The following is a 17,577-nucleotide window of genomic DNA, read 5'->3' as shown; positions in this document are numbered from 1 at the left end:
GGCGGGGCCACGGGGCGGGGCCACGGGGCGGGGCCAGGGCTGACCAGTAACTAAAGGCCCCGCTTACCTCCCAGGCTGAGGGCCTTTAGTGCTCCTGGGACTCGGACGCGCCGTGGAGATGGGCCTTTTGGAAAGGGGCAAGAGCTGCTTGGCGGCCGGCTTGCTGAAGGACCAATTGGCAATCGTCACCGGCGGGGCCACGGGTATCGGAAAGGCCATCGCCACCGAGCTCCTGAACCTGGGTACGTGAGCAAGCCCCTGGGCCAGACAACGCAGAGATACCCTGGCATAACCTGGGGTCGGGGTGCCTGGAGCTACTAGGCACCGCTCGGAGACCTGGACTTGCTAAGCAAAGAAGCTGGAGACGTGGGTGAACTTGAAACCAGAGCGGGGGCGGGGGAGGGCAAGAAGAGAGTCCTTCCTAAGAAATTGTGGGGAAACGTTGAGTAATGAAACCATTGTTTGTAAGCTAAAGGGAACAGTTAGAATCAAAGATACATTGCCCGAAGTGGGGAATAAGGACACCTTTGGGAACATGCTATGGAAGTATTTGTAGATGTGTGCTTAAAATTAATCCATCTTATGTATTACCTAATGAAGAAACACGGGAAAACTTCATTTCACTTCACTTCACTTAACTGTTAAAGGTCTTAACACCCAAGAGACTCCCATCATATATAATCTGCCCACAGTTGTTATAATATTTACCCGAACTTGGGGAAAGGGAGGATTTTGTAAGCACATAAACAAGTAAAGAAACCACAAAGGGGAAAATGGACAAGTTTACTTATATGAGAAGATGTAAATCCTCATTGAATGAAAAAACCATGTAAATAAAGTTTAAAGGCATATGAAAAGAATATGCCAAATTTTTATTTCAAATTTTTATTTTCCCTTCTGGGAATAGAGCCTACCTGGTAACAAGCTAAAAGGAAACAAGAGTTCTCCTAACAGTATAATTGATGCTGTGCTGAAAGTTACACATCCATTTTGATAAATTTAATTCTGTTTTAAAGTTAGTCTTGTTTTACCAGGAACCCATGGTGAATCTTTTCAGTGTTTGCTTTGTAAAGCTTTCAGAATGCCCATCAGAATTTCCAAAAGTTGTCTCTATTGGAGATTACTAAATTACAACGTGAACTTGAAAAATAGTTTTCTTTAAGTGCCTTCTTTTGATATGCAGAAGCTCGCTCATCCCATACAACTAAAATAATTGTGGTCACGTGGAGACCCTTCTTACTGTTTACCTTTATAAACTCCATTTATTCCACATGTGTATATTGAATGTGGACTTTGTGCTAGTGTAACGATTATGGTAACAACAGGTCCCTCCTCTGGGGGTGACAGCCAGCGTGTGGGGGAGACTCTTAAGAACAGGTCATTACAATGTAACATGGGCTTAAATACTGTGTTAGGGTGAGGACAGGGGTATAGTAGCATGTAGAAGGGACTACCAGCCTCGGCTTGGTGAGGGAGAGAGAGGAGAGTTATCAATATAGTTGTAATTATCAGTATAGTTTAATTAAAATCTACTGTGTACCTCTGAGAAGTCCAGAGTTGGCAAGGCTTCTTGCTCTATGTGCTCTGAGGCTGCCTTGGCCAGTATTTCTGATACATTTATACATTTGTCTATGAAAAAAGGGAAGCAGTCACTTTAGGAGGAGCTAAGACATCCTCCTAAAGTGGACAGTCCAGGCGACAGTGGACACTAAGGTTCATTTTCACTCAGTAAGGTGACTAGATATTCCAGTATGTCATAGCTTAGAATTTGTACTTCAGGAAAACACTGATGGCAGTGTCAGTATGCCCCTGAATGACTATTCCTCTTATAACTCCCTTTCCATTCAATTCTAATTTCACTTCCAGTGTTACCAATTTTTATTTCTGTGTTGTATTTTCTTTCATCTTTTTGGACCAGCCCTCTTTGAATCATAGGCTTATCACTGGGAGACCCGGACACAACATGACTGTATTTCTTTGCTGTCTGTGTGTGAATTGAAGAAAGCATGCATGGTGCCCAATCATGGCCAGACATTGAAAGAAGTGACATGATTAGTCACTGATCATGATGTGTATCTGTTATTCAATGGTGATTTGTGGATGGAACAGCTTGTATTTTATACAATTACTCACCGTTAATATGTCATGGTAACTGAAGTTTGAACCATGTTGCTGAGGGATTTATGTTGTTCAACTAAGCTTAGACAATTGAAATTCGTGTGTGTTAGAGCTGAGCAAAAGAAGGACTGCCTGTACTGCTATTTCACCTTTTTTGGCCATCACACTGTTGTTCCCACACATTTATTTTTACATAGGTTATAAATCCTACAGTGCATTGTTACCATTTTTACTTTAAACAATCTCCACCTTTTAAAGAGATTTGAATAGGGGTGCCTGGGTGGCTGAGTCAGTTAAGCGTCTGGCTCTTGATTTCAGCTCAGGTCATGAGCTCACGATTCATGGGATCCAAGCCCTTCATCGGGCCCTGCACTCACAGTGCAAAGCCTGCTTGGGATAGTGTCTCTCTCCTCCCCATCAAAATAAATAAATAAACATTAAAAAAAAAAAAAAGTAAAGAGACTTGAATAGAAAGAAGAATAGTCTTTGTATTTACTCACATAATTGGCGTTTCTGGTAATTTAGATTTCCATCTGTATCATTGTCCTTCCATCTGAAAGACTTCCTTTACTCTTTTAAGTAATACAGGTCTGCTTTAATGAACTCTTCCAGCTGTTATATGTGTGAACAGGTCTTCATGTTGTCATCATTTCTGAAAACTGTTTTCACTGGGTCAAGATTTCTGGGTTCCCAAATGCCCACCCTCTGCCCCTCCCCAGTACTTTCAAGCCATTTCCACTGTCTTCTGGCTTGCAATATTTCTGAAAAAGAAGTCTTCTGTCTTCCTTGTCTTTTTGTTCTGTTCTTTTTCTCTGACTGCTTTTAATATTTTTCTCTTTATCACGAATTTGTTTAATTTTGTTGTCAGTGCCGTTTCTGGTTCTGTTTTTATTAATTGACTTTTCTCCTCATTATGGGTTCTATTTATCTGCTTCTTTGCATGACTGGTAAAATTTTTGCTGGATGATAGACATTTGAATTTTACCTTGTTCAATGCTGGTTATTTGTATATTCTTGAGTTTTGTTTTAAGATGCACATGGGGCGCCTGGGTGGCGCAGTTGGTTAAGCATCCGACTTCAGCCAGGTCACGATCTCGCGGTCCGTGAGTTCGAGCCCCGTGTCAGGCTCTGGGCTGATGGCTCAGAGCCTGGAGCCTGTTTCCGATTCTGTGTCTCCCTCTCTCTCTGCCCCTCCCCTGTTCATGCTCTGTCTCTCTCTGTCCCAAAAATAAATAAAAAACGTTGAAAAAAAATTTAAATAAAGAAAAAAAAGATGCACTTAAGTTACTTGGAAACAGTTTGATATCTTAGGAGAGGCTTGTTGTATGTTAAGTGTTGACCTGAATGGCCTTTAACCTAGGGCTAATTTTGCTTCACTACTGAGGCCATACTCTTCTGCGTATTTTTCCCATTGGCCCTTGAAAGGTTTTGCCTGGTGGGAACACTATTCTCAGTGCTGTGTGAATGTCAGGGTGTGTTGTTTCTGCTCCTTTGGGCTGGTTCTTTCCCCAGCCTCAGATAGTTTTTTTCACTCAATGCACTGTTCAGTGCTCAGCTGAATATTTGAGGGAACTCTGCAGATCTCTGGAGTTATTGCTCTGTGACTTATCTTCTCTCTCTGCCCTATGTAACCTAGTTTTGGCCTCTGGGACTCCCATCTTCGTCTCTTCCTGGGCTCTGAATGGTTTCCTCCTCCTCCCTGTGCTGCACTTTGGACACTGTCTCCAGGCGGTAAGCTGGAATGATCATAGTACTCACAGTGTTTGTTTCCACCCTCCGAGATAGCCGCGTCATGGTACCCGTGTCCTGTGCCTGAAAACCATTGTTGTATATACTTTGTCTAGTTCTTCAGTTGTTTCGGTCTGGAGGGTAAACTTGGTTATTGATGCTCCGTCGTAACCAGAAGCAGAAGTCCCGACTCATCTTTCTTTTTTAATCTTTTTTATGGGAACACGTGAAATATTTCCTAAACATTAGTATTTTTTTTTTTTTAATTTAGACAATCAATGGGGCACTTGAGTGGGTCAGTCGGTTAAGTGTCTGACTTCACCTCAGGTCATGATCTCATGGTTCGTGGGTTCAAACCCCACGTCGGGCTCTGTGCTGACAGCTCAGAGCCTGGAGCCTGCTTCTGATTCTGGGTCTCCCTCTCTCTCTGCTCCTTCCCCACTCGTGCTCTGTCTCTCTCAAAAATAAATAAACATTGAAAAAAAGTTAAAAAAAATTTAGACAACCAGTGAAAGCATATTTACTTGTTGTCTGTTTTCTTTTCAGAGTGTAATGTGGTCATTGCATCTCGTAACTTTGATAGATTAAAATCGACTGCAGAAGAACTGAAAGCCAGCCTGCCCCACACCAACCAGGCTCAGGTCACTCCCATAAAATGCAACATTCGCAAAGAAGAGGAGGTAATACAAATATGTCTATATCATTTATTCATTTATTTTAATTTATAGTAGTAGCTTCTAAACCTGTGCTACAGATGTTCCTATGGTAACTGTCTTAGATGAGGTTAACTAAAAGCAGAGCCTATGAAAGAGATTCTTTTGCCAATGATTTACTGAGTGAATTACGTCCAGAGAAGGAGATGGAGAGAAACAAGATCAGGAAGCAAAGAAAGGATGTGGTCTCAGTGAGATTACCTTTTGTGCCCTTTTTGCCCTTTAAGTCATTTCTTTAAAAAAAATTTTTTTTTTAATTTTTTAAAGTTTTGTTTATAAGTAATCGTTAATTTCTACACCCAACATCGGGCTTGACCTCACAACCCTGAGATCAAGAGTCACATGCCCTACCAACTGAGCCATCCAGGCACCCCTTTTAAGTCATTTCTTAATGTTGACATTAACCTATTTTAGTACTATTCATTATTCTGGGTTTACAGCTTACAAATTCAGAAGTGCTTGTATTCAGGAGGCTTGTATTCAGAAGTGATCCAGGCTCTTGGCTAAATCTTGTCATCAGAATTACCAATTTAGTTTTCTGATCTGTGGGTATTATGGTACTCAGAGTTACCATTTCCCATTACAGACGGCAAGTTCTTCTCCTCTCTAGAGCAAGCTATCGGTCCAAGTAGCAAGTTAGGTTATTAACCACCTTACTTTTAACATTTTTCTTCAGGTGAACAGTTTGATCAAATCCACCTTAGATATTTATGGTAAGATCAATTTTTTGGTCAACAATGGAGGAGGCCAGTTCATGTCTTCTGCAGAACACATCAGTGCAAAGGGATGGCATGCTGTGATCGAAACCAACTTGACGGGCACTTTCTACATGTGTAAAGCAGGCAAGTATGATCAGTAACCCAAAAAAGTCAAAGTGTCCTTATTTAAAGATTATAGAAAATCTTGAAAGAGAATTGTTAGAGGCGCAGAAACTCCATATCATCAACATTTGCTGCCCTGGTTCACTCCCATACAACACAGGGATGTAAATTGTTCCCTTTCTGGATAGTAATTTGGCAGTATTTATAATATATGGATATGCTTTGATCTTGTAATTTTATTTCTAGGAATTTGTCATGAGAAAATTATTATGGATCTGTACAAAGATATAGCTACAAAGTTGTCCCTGAAATTTAAAACAAAAAACAAAAAACCTCTCACACTTTGTTTTAAAGAAATGAATCTGTTATAAGGGCCTGTTCATTAACTTATGAAATCTTCAGGGAGAACACTGGATAGAGTCCACGTTCTTTCCAGCTAACAATTAGCTAGCATACATAATCTTTGGACTGAAAGTCATGTGTTAAGGTGGTGATGCTCAACTCCTGAAGTTGAGTAACTCAAGGGTTTTCTTGCAAACTTTCCAAGACATTTTTATGATAAAAACCACAGAACAAGTATAATTCCAACCAAAAGGGTCTTTACCCCAAGATGGGTTAGGCTTTATCTTCTTAATATCTCTAAGTCAAAGGCTTGCAGACATTCCCAGCCTTTTTATCTAACCAGCAATATAAAGCTTTATACTAGTTGTGACTAGCTGTTCCAGTGTAGAGACCATAGAAAAAAACAGGAGCTTAAATAAGATAGTTTGTTTCACCCTTATGTAAAAAGTTCAGGTAGGTAGTTAGGGATAACACGGTAGTTCCAGAATCACTGGGGACTGTGATGTTGTGATTTGTAATGAGTGTATGTTTTGGTCTGTCTCCAGTTCCTGGTTCATAGCTCCCATTGGCCCTTGGAATTTCCTGAGCATTAAGAACAGTGGGAGAGTCTTTTGTTATAACACTTGGTCTTCTTGTCTTCAGTACCTGAAATGGCTTTAGGACCGTAAGGGTGAAATGAGTGTCTGTTATTCATAACAAGCCCTGTTCAACCACAACTGAGTATGTTAATGAGGTGACTTTGGGAAATTCCCTAAAGATGGGGTACGAGCTGGTTGGTAGGGAACCAACACTGATTTCTGGGCAGCAGAGAGGGGTGAAGGTCAAATCAGTGACCAGTGGCCAAAGATTTAATTAGTCACAACTCTGTAATGAAAAATCAAAGGGGGGCGCCTGGGTGGCGCAGTCGGTTAAGCGTCCGACTTCAGCCAGGTCACGATCTCGCAGTCCGGGAGTTCGAGCCCCGCGTCGGGCTCTGGGCTGCTGGCTCAGAGCCTGGAGCCTGTTTCCGATTCTGTGTCTCCCTCTCTCTCTGCTCCTCCCCCATTCATGCTCTGTCTCTCTCTGTCCCAAAAATAAATAAACGTTGAAAAAAAAAAATTAAAAAAAAAAAAAAAAAAAAAAAAGAAAAATCAAAGGATAGGGTTGGTAATCAGAACATGTGACACCATGCCAGGCTCAAACTCCACAGAACGGAAGCTTCTTTGTTCAGGACCTTGCCCTGTGTATTTCTTCATCTGCCTGTTGGTTCATATCTCTTAATATGCTTTGTAACAAATGGGTAATTTAGTGAGTGAACTAGTTTCCTGAGTTCAAGAGCAGATTAGTCAAATCCAAGGAAGAGCTCATAGGAACTTCTGATTTATAGCCAGTTGGTCTGAAGCACAGGGAAATAAGCTGCACTTGTGATTGGCATCTGATTCTCTCAAATAGCGTGAAGAAATATTCCTGTAATACCCAGGAAAAGTGTCAGGGGAAAAACAAAAATGATGTCAGAGTGCTAACAGAAGCAGAAGGTCTGTGTTAGGGTCATTTAAATAAACTTATTCCCCTTTCTTTTTTTTTCTTAATAAGTTTTTTAGATATTCAGTATGGCACGCAGTGCTTTATTTGTTTTCATTTTCAAACTTTTTCTTGGCTATTCATGACCTTTTATTCTTTCAGATGAATTTTATATTCAGGTTTTTTCCTCAAAAATCCTGGTGGGGAATTTGATTGGAATTGTGTTAAATTTGTCAATAATTTGAAAATAGTTACCATGTTTAAATATTGTCTTTCCATAATGGCATGTCTTCCTTTTTTTTTTTCACATTTTACAACTTTATTGAGGTAAAGATATTAAATTAACATTTAAAGTGTAATGTAATCAGCTTTGACAAATGTGTCTACCTGTGAAATTATTACCCTAAAGTAATGAATATATCATAATGGCATGTCTTTCTATTAATAGATACTTATTTTATATTTTTTGGCAAAGATTTGTGGTTTTTGTCATATAGAACTCATATATTTTTTTTTAATTAAGGTTATGCTTAGGTATTTTTGATGACTCTTGCTATTTTGAATGGGCTGTTTCCCAATTATTTTTCAACTGGATTATTGTTGGTTTATAGAAGAATTATTTTTTCAAGCTGAGCTTGTAACTTTATCTAGCAATTTGTAGCTTTAACAGTTTTTTTTTTTAATTAGTCTTTTGGGTGTTTTAGACGTACAATCATGTTGTCTAAAAATAAATACTGTATTTCATTGAGTCAAAGATATAGTCAATTCAGAAATGCACCATTTTGTATATCACTAAGAAAGTACAAACAGTGCCTTGTGTATCTTAAGAAGCCACCAACTGTAAGACATATCCCAGTTTGAAAAATGTGAAAATAGGGGCACCTAGCTGGCTCAGTCGGTAGAGCACGTGACTCTTAATCTCAGGATTATGAGTTCGAGCCCCATGTTGGGTGATGAGAGTACTTAAAAATAAAATCTAAAAAAATTAATAATGTGAAAATAATATGAAAGAATTGTCTTATAATTTTAAAATCCTGTATTTGATATCTTCTTTTCTAGTGGCTTTACCTGCTTTTTCTGTCATACTCTATGAATTGGTCAGAACTCACTAGAAAGCATTAAGTAATAATTGGAAGGCACTCTTATTTTTGCCTGAACTTTTAATAGGAGGGTCTTGAATTGTTCTCTGGCCTTTACATTCTAAAAATTAGATTTCTGGGGCACTTGGGTGGCTCAGTCGGTTAAGTGTCCAACTTCAGTTCAGATCATGATCTTGGGGTTCCTAAGTTCAAGCCCCGTGTCAGGGTCTGTGCTGACAGCTCAGAGCTTGGAGACTGCTTCAGATTCTGTGTCACCCTCTCTCTTTCTCTCTCTGCCCTCCCCGCTTGTACTCTGCCTCTCTCTCTCTCTCCCTCAAAAATAAATAAACATTTAAAAAAATAAATAAATATCATTAAAAATTAGGTTTCTGTTAAAGCTAGTCTTGAGGGAACATCTCTGGCATTGTCTTGATTTATATGAATGGACTTGATGGCTAAATATCAAATGGGGCTTCAAAAAGGTAAAATACTTAAAGAATGAAGTTAAAGGATAGAATAGAAAAGGATACGACTCGTATCTAAAAACTACAAAACATTGCTGCCAGAAATGAAAGAAGATGAAAATAAATGGGAAAACATTTGATGTTTGTGAATTAGAAAATACAATATTGTTAAGATGGTAGTTTTTCCCAAGTTGATCTGTAGGTTCAGTGCAGTCTCTATTATTTTTGCAGAAATTGACAAACAGATCCTAAAATACACGTGGAAGTGCAAAGGACTCAGAATAGCCAGAAATAACGAAATTTTTAGAAATTTTTGAAATTTTTCAGAAATAACGGTTTTGCAACAGAGGAAAGTTGGAGGACTTCTACTTCTTGGTTTCAAGACAGTGTGGTACTAGCATAAGGATAGATGCATACATTGGGACAGATTTGACAGTCCAGAAATAAATCCTTATATTTGTGGTCAAACCGTTATATTTACGATTTTTGCCAAAGGGACCGAGGCATTTGCTTGGGGAAATGATAGTCTTTTCAACAGATGGTGCTTGGACAGTCGGATATGCACATACAAGAAAAAGACCCTTACTTCACACCGTAAGTGAAAGCAAACCCAAAGTGCAAAATGGACCGTGGTCCTAAAAGCAAAAAGTAAAATTTTGTAACTTTTAGAAGCAAACAAAGGACAAAATCTTTATGACCTTGGCTTAGGCAATGAGTCCTGAGATACACCACCCGAAATACCATGCATAAGGTAAAAAAACTGATGAGCTGGACTTAATCAGAATTACACGTGTGTGCTTCAAAAGATAACATTAAGAAAATGAAAAGATAAGCCATAAACTGGGAGAAGAGATTTCAAATCACATATCTGATAAAGAATTTGTATCCAGAATGTAAAAAGAATTCTTATAATTCAATGTTAAGAAAACAAACCAATTAAAAAATGTGCAAAAGATTTAAATAGATATTTCACCAAAGAATATATATAAATGATGAACAAGTACATCAGAAGATTCTCAACACCATTAGTCATTAGGGAAATGCCAGTCAAAAGCTCAGTGAAGGGCACCTGGGCGGCTCCGTTGGTTAAGTGCATTACTTCGGCTCAGGTCATGATCTCGTGGTTTATGGGTTCCAGCCCTGCATCGCGCTCTGTGCTGACAGCTCAGAGCCTGGTGCCTTCTTCAGATTCTGGGTCTCCCTCTCTCTCTCTCTCTGCTCCTCCTCCACTTTTGCTCTGTCTCTGTCTCTGTCTCTCTCTCTCTCAGAAATAAATAAAAGCATTAAAAAAAATCTCAGTGAAATATCCTTTCATACCCATTAGAATGGCTGTAATCAGAAAGTTAGACAATAACAGTGTGCAGAAACTGGAACCCTCATGTATTTCTGGTAGGAATGTAAAATGGTGGAGACACTGGAAAATAGTCTGGCAGTTTCTTAAAAAGTTAAACCTACAGTTACCATATGATATGACCCAGCACTTCCACCCAAGAGAAATAAAAACATATGTCCACATAAAGGTTTGTATTCATAATCACCTCAAAGTGGAAACAATCCAAACGTTCATCAGCTGGTGAATGGAAAAATGAAATATGGCATATCCATTCAATAGAATACTATTCGGCAAGAAAAGTTAACTGTTGACACATGTTACAGCCTGGATGAAGCTCACAAACATTATTCTAAGTGAGAGAAGCCAGACACAAAAGACTACATATTGTGTGTTTTCCTTTACACATAATGTTGAGAAAAGGCAAATTTATATAAACAGAAAGTAGATGAGGGTTTGCTTGGGGATGGCTTGAACTGCAGAAAGGTACCAAGGAACTTTTGGGGGGTAATGGAAATATTCTAAAATTGGATTGTGATGGTGGTTCCATGACTCTGTATATTTATTAAAAGTCTTGAAGTTGTACACATGAAGTGGATGAATTTTGTGATCCCTACATTATGCCCATTCAGGCTTTTTATAAAAAGGAAATGGAAATTAAAAATTTTAAAATAAAAAGCAACATGCTGGGACAGGGGATGAGAGTCACACGTTTGTCACTGGTCTTTTTCCTGCAGTTTACAGCTCGTGGATGAAAGAACATGGAGGGTCTATTGTCAATATCACTATCCTTACTAAGAATGGATTCCCAGGATTTGTGTAAGCACACACATACATATATGTATATTTTTCTATATCTTTGGGTTTTGTCTTCTGAATAGGGGGGAGTAGGGTGGAGAAAACGTCATAAGTCACGATCCTTAATCCTTTAATAAGTTTCAATCCCAATAGTTAGCTATTCCCTTTATTTGAATGTTGAAAATGTACTTCCAAAAAATTTCCATCCATATGAGACTTGCCAGATTTACCAAGAAAAGAAAAACAGATGCTCCATTACATTTTTTATTATAAGTCTGTCCCAAATATTGCATGGGGCATCTTTATGCTAAAGTGTTGTTGTTGTTGTTGTTGTTGTTATTTACCTGAAATTCAACTTTAACGGAATGTTCTATATTTTATCCAGTAACCCTTATCCAGATGTCGCTAAACTTGTCATCATTTTCTGGAGATATCTTTTTTTGTTAGCGTGTGGAAATAAAACTAATCTAGGCTAATTTAGATTAGAATACTGTGAATATGCCTATTCATTTTTAGACAGAACTGCTGAATTGTTACTCCATAGTGGAATTTGACATATTTCACTCTTATTCTGATTTTGGTAAAATATTATGTTGGAAACTGATTTTTTTTTTTTAAAGTCCATCAATGAACTAATTTCCTGTACTGGCTCAGTAGATTCTTTCATAATAATCTAAAAGGACATCCACATAGAACAAAGAGAAAAACAATGTGCTAGGAAGCTACTTGAAGACCACACGTTTAGCAGGTAAAAAGTCTGGTTTTAGAAAAAAATTCGTTTTGCTGATTTCCTTCATATCTTTTATAAGTTCTGATTCCTTCCATTTTTTTAATGAAAAAAATTTTATTTTCCAACATAGAATGTTTTATGAAATAGGTCTATCTTAGTGTTATAAAAACATGCATGCTAGTTTTTATATATATACAAAACTGCATAAGGTACAAAGTTGAATGCTCTATCCTTTCTCATCCCAGAAAAAAACCTTTTAACTAAGTAAGACAGTGATCTGAATTCCTTTATCATTAGTCCATCATCTGTAATCTATAGGGTGATATTTTGGTATTGCGGGAATATTCTGTTTTCCATTGTGATTTTTGCAACCACTGGTGATTCTTACCTGAATCACTTATTACGTTAATGGTGGGGCAATGTTAATTTTTCTGATTTCATAATTGCTTCTATATTTATTAGCTGGTAATTCATAAAAAGACTTCTTTGCAACAGCCATTCCTTCCTTATCTGTATATTTATTACAATTATCATTATTATCATTAAATTTTTTGGTATACCACTATGGACTTATGGACTTATTTTCAAATTCCTCTTTCCAAATGCACATATTATCTCAAAGTTACTAGAAATTTATATTGTTTCTACATTTCGCTATTATAAATAATTCTGCAGTGAATAACACTGTACATATTTGTTTCATATTTGTGGAGTTATATGTTTACCATACATTCTGGAAGATGGATTGTTGGGTGAAGGTGAAAGGTAAATGCTTTTAGGTATTTCCAGGGGCTCCTGGGTGGCTCAGTCGGTTAAGTGTCCGACTTCAGCTTAGGTCATGATCTTGCTGTTCCTGGGTTCAAGCCCTGAGTTGGGCTCTGTGCTGACAGCTCAGAGCCTGGAGCCTGCTTTCGATTCTGTGTCTCCCTCTCTCTGCCCCTCCCCCATTCTCTCTCTCTCTCTCTCAAAAATAAAACATTTAAAAAACTTAAAAAGAAAAACAAAACTCCTAGGTATTTCCAAATTTCTTTCCAGTTTGCACTCCCACCAGCAAAATATGAGTGTGCATGTTCCCTAGAGCCTCACCCAAAATGTGTGTTAACAACTTCCGGACAACTCTGATAGGCAAGAAATGATCTTCTCAATGGAGCACGTTTTGATTTGTTGAAAGGCTATCTGGATATCTTGTGTGTGTGTTTGAACTGCGTTGCTCCTTGGCACACTTTTCTTAATGTTGCCTAAGACGTTACATTTTTTCTGTTACATCTATGTGGGGGAGTTTAGCCTGACCTGCTGATCTTTTGGGTGGTTGTTCATGATTACAAGGGCAAAAGATTAGCCAAAAAACGAACTCCCATTTCACATGGATAGACAGTTTGTAGCCCAAATGCCCATCTGCGGGTGAATGAATCCACCAATTGTAGTCTATCTATGTAACAGACTACTACTTGGAAATAAGAGCAAATGAGCTTTTAGCTCAGGCAACAACATGGAGGAATCTCAAAATAATTATTCTGAGTGAAAGAAGCCAAATGAAAAAGAGCATATACTGTATGGTTTTATGTGTGTAAGTTGCAGAAGCATTTGAAACATTTGTTAGTGCTCTATTCACTGACAATTGTACATCATCCTGCCTCCTATTTATAAATGACAGGAAGAAAATGAAGCAATGTGACAGCCTTCAAGGCAGTTTATTACTTGTAATCTGTTCCCACACAGACTGCAAGAAGTTTCAGATATTACCTGATACAGAAATTGGTCATTGAAAGAGGATGTGAGCTTGTCATGGAAATGGTAAAATATAATTTCACTCAACTCCTAGTTCAGATAAATGCCAGTCTCTCTCGGCTTTTCCTTTAGCAGAAGAGTGACTGGAACAGCACTTCATGTGACATAGTCATCACTCCAAAGCTGAATTGTCCAGCATCTGTTCTGTCCTGATGGGGATTCACTAATATCTGTCTCTGATTTTCCACCTCTGTCTCTCATTCTAGCGGCTTTCTCTCTTGGGCACCTACCAGTTTCTTTCTTTCTTTTTAAAAAAATTGTTTAAATGTTTATTTATTTTTGAGAGAGAGAGAGAGAGACAGAGAGACAGAGCATGAGCGGTGGAGGGGCAGAGAGAGAGGGAGACACAGAATCCAAAGCAGGCTCCCGGCTCTGAAGCCGTCAGCACAGAGCCCAACATGGGGCTTGAACTCACGACCTGTGAGATCATGACCTGAGCTGAAGTCAGATGCTTAACTGACTGAGCCACCCAGGTGCTCCGGGCGCCTACCAGTTTCTGAACATCTGCCACTTGTTTCTTCAGGGGCTCACTGTAACTGCTGAGCCTTTTTCTATGAGGAGGTCACCTCCTGTGGTGACCCTGGTGATCAGGGGGCTGAGTGCAAGGGGACAAACACCTCTAGTCCTCCTCGAAGGAAAGAGTCAGGACTCGGTTGTGCTTCTATATAAGCATGTCTGTTCCTGCCCCTGTCTCTTGCTCCTGGTGTTTTCAATTTCAATTATCTGTCCCAGCTGAGTGTTGCAATTGGGCCCCTCCTCGCACTGGTGGCAGTAGACAGGACACGGGAACGTGTTCTGTAGATCCACCCTGGACTGCTGGATTCAGTAGCAACAGAAGTTGTGGCCCCGTTGGGTAGTTGTGGGATCACTTGGGTGATTCTGACCAAGTAAGTTGGCTTCTGCATGGAGTCCTGCCAGGGTTGCTGCGGACAACACTGGAACAGAGATAGGTTTTCTTCAAGAAGGTTGGGCTCTGTAGGTCTTTAGTGAGAAGTGGATATACCCCCGGGTTTCACATGCTTGGTTCTGAGGACCTTGTAATTAGAAATTCTAAGCAACATTATATCTGTACTTTATGCATGAGATCCCATATGGATGCAGGCCTAAGTATTTTGCACTTCCTTTCTGGAAATATATTAAAATTTATTTAAATTTTGGGGTGTCTAGAAAGCCTATTGATACTATTTTTAGCCCAATATATGAATTTCTTATCCCTTATCATCTAAAATTGATTTAAAAAATAACCACATTTGTGGGGTGCCTGGGTGGCTCAGTTGGTTGAGTGTCCAACTCTTGAATTTGGCTCAGGTCATGATCCCAGGGTCATGGGATCAAACCCTGCATCAGGCTCTGCACTGAGCCTGGAGCCTGCTTGACATTCTCTCTCTGTCTCCCTCTGTCCTTTTCCCCTGCTTGCGTCCACTCTCTCTCTCTCTCTTTCAAAAAAAAAAAACAAAAAAACCCCCAAAAAACAAAAAACAAAACCCACACATTTGTAACCCTTAAAATTACCAATTTGTTAGTTTTTCTATGTAATAAAAAGGTCTTCAAAATATTTCTTTTACGGTCATGGTGTTTTGGAGGATGTTATGTGTGCCTACAATGTAAGATTTGTTTGACCATCAGATAACTGTGTTTTGGCTTTAACATTGAAGGACCCCCCCCCTCCTTCCCCGTGCTCAGAAAAAGGATCAAAAAGACAGACTCAACAAGAATATATCTGTGGGGCTCTGACAGGTCATTGGCACATCCGTCAGTTAACGAGAGAAACAGCAGTTATAATTTTTATGGTTATAATTTTTATGTTTTGTCTTCTAAAGGCACAGTGGAGCTGCCAGAGAAGGTGTTTATAACCTCACCAAAACCTTAGCTGTGGAATGGGCCAGCAGTGGAGTAAGGATCAACTGTGTTGCCCCTGTAGGTAAACGTTCCATATGAAAGCTATTGACAACTTGTTCTCTTCTGATTCCATTTGTGTTGTTGATAGAGGTATTTGTTAATGCTCATGTATACTAGAAAAGATTGGTTTTTAAAAATACGTAAAATCAGGGGCACCTGGGTGGCTCAGTCAGTTAAGCATCTGACTTCGGCTTGGATCAGGATCTCACGGCTGTGAGTTTGAGCCTCGTGTCGGGCTCTGTGCTGACAGCTCAGAGCCTGGAGCCTGCTTTGGATTCTGTGTCTCCTGTCTCTCTCTTCCCCTTCCCAGCTCATGCTCTGTCTCTCTCTCCTTCAAAAATAAATAAACATTAAAAAAATTTTTTTTAAATAGATAAAATCAGAAAGAAGCTTTCTTTGATCTACAACCAGATTGTCAAGAAGGTTAAATTAAGCCAATGATTCTCATTCTTGACAATATATTAGAATTATCTATGAAATGTTGAAAAACTAGCAATATGTACACTTGACTCCAAACTGTGGAATCCAGGCATTGGTATTTTTAAAAGCCACCTAGGAAATTCAAATGCACAGCGAAGATTGAGAACCACTGCTTTAAAGAACAAATTTTGCCAGATTATTTTGTTATTTCTTGGTATATCATTAATTCATCACAAGGAGAGAGAGAAAAATCTGAAGTCTAATTCAAGTTAAAGATTGTTTAGAAGTTGAGAGAAAATTTCTCAGCAACATACTGTAAATTATAGGGGGGAAAATCACTATATGTTCAAATCACAATATGTTCAATTTCATTTTGTGTGTGTGTGTGTGAAATAAGATATAGCTTAAGCTTCCCTGGGTATTACATACTGGCTATGTACTTCAAGAGAGAGATCATGTGAAATATCTCACTCATCTGGCAAAACTCAGCCTAAATCCACTTCTCTGTGATGTCTCTTGTTTTTTTTTTTCTAAGATAGTAATCATCCCTATATACGAAACTATAACATCTGTGGTTATAATATCTACAGACCTGGGGGCGCCTGGGTGGCGCAGTCGGTTAAGCGTCCGACTTCAGCCAGGTCACGATCTCGCAGTCCGTGAGTTCGAGCCCCGCGTCGGGCTCTAGGCTGATGGCTCAGAGCCTGGAGCCTGTTTCCGATTCTGTGTCTCCCTCTCTCTCTGCCCCTCCCCCGTTCATGCTCTGTCTCTCTCTGTCCCCAAAATAAATAAACGTTGAAAAAAAAATTTTTTTTAAATAAAAAATAATATCTACAGACCTGTCCATATATCTATAGATATTGTTATCCATGCTACTGGGTAGGAACTAAGCAAGAACTGACTTGAAGTGAGTAGAGAAATCTCATCTGTAACAAATTGCAGGCTCCTAGCCAGAAATTTCATATCTCTTCAGTCCTTCACAGCTGACATCACCTTACCCATATTACACTCAAGTATTTGTAGGAAAAAATTCATTACAGTTTCATTCTTCGTGTTGGTATCTTCGAATACTGGCCCCCAAAAGTGCATTTCTTGAAAACATTTAATAGTATGTTAGTGTTACAAAGTCACATATATCTCCAGAAGATGTTTTTAGGTTAAATGTCTAAACCTTAATACTTCTAGAAGGTTTCATCCTCTTTAAATAAAAGTTCCAAATTGTTTCATTGGAAACCAGTACAGTGCCCCATTATCATTTGCAGTAATGAATACCGCCAAAACCCTTTGGTTTCCTCCCTCACTCCTGTAACCTCTGCTGTAGTGATGGATTCATAACCAATAGCTTTATTTTGTGTTATACAGTTTTTGAGTAATTTTCTTGGCTTTATAAACCCTTGAAAGCTAGTAAAGCTAAATAAAAGAATTCCAAAAAAATTAAAATTTTGGTTTATTTATACTGGATTCAAATATTTTATTTGTGATATCACTGTAGAGAAAACCCATGAAAATACTGCATTTTCTAAGTCTCACATAACCATAGCCTAGGCTTCTGTTATAAAACAGAGAAGTTTAGCAGAAGATAGAGTAGACTCCCCTGTCCCGCTGTTCCTAGTTAAGTGCCTGTCTGATCTATTCACACAGTTATGTTTTTAGAAAGCAAGTCTTTTCAGAAAAAAATCTAGGGGTTGTCTGGTTATTAAGGGAGAGGAGGTCACAAAGTGAGTATTCAGATAATCCATTTGTAACATGGTAGCTGCGCTTCTTTGACAATATTGAGAAAAATTAATATTGGAGATGTTGACTTTTCTGTAAAAATTAACCCACTTACTTTTTGGCATTGGGCAATA

At 38.8% G+C, this 17,577-nt stretch overlaps 1 protein-coding gene across 2 annotated transcripts in view; it reads left to right on the top strand.

Annotated features, from left to right (window-relative positions):
• The first annotated feature begins 54 nt into the window (after window positions 1–54).
• PECR (peroxisomal trans-2-enoyl-CoA reductase) overlaps window positions 55–17,577 on the top strand; it is a 29,856-nt gene continuing 12,333 nt past the window's right edge. Inside the window, exons 1-5 of one of the 2 annotated variants that reach the window (XM_040476178.1) lie at window positions 55–242; window positions 4,393–4,526; window positions 5,236–5,401; window positions 10,833–10,914; window positions 15,232–15,328. In XM_040476178.1, coding sequence (XP_040332112.1) covers window positions 119–242; window positions 4,393–4,526; window positions 5,236–5,401; window positions 10,833–10,914; window positions 15,232–15,328 — 603 coding nt within the window. In that variant the 5' untranslated portion in view covers window positions 55–118. The remainder of the gene's footprint in view (window positions 243–4,392; window positions 4,527–5,235; window positions 5,402–10,832; window positions 10,915–15,231; window positions 15,329–17,577) is intronic. The other variant, XM_040476177.1, reaches the window with a different exon arrangement.

This window comes from Herpailurus yagouaroundi, unplaced genomic scaffold (genome assembly GCF_014898765.1).
Source record: "Herpailurus yagouaroundi ecotype Mexico unplaced genomic scaffold, PumYag 140, whole genome shotgun sequence".
Lineage (NCBI taxonomy): Eukaryota > Metazoa > Chordata > Mammalia > Carnivora > Felidae > Herpailurus > Herpailurus yagouaroundi.
This window is presented reverse-complemented; position numbering and strand designations above follow the sequence as displayed.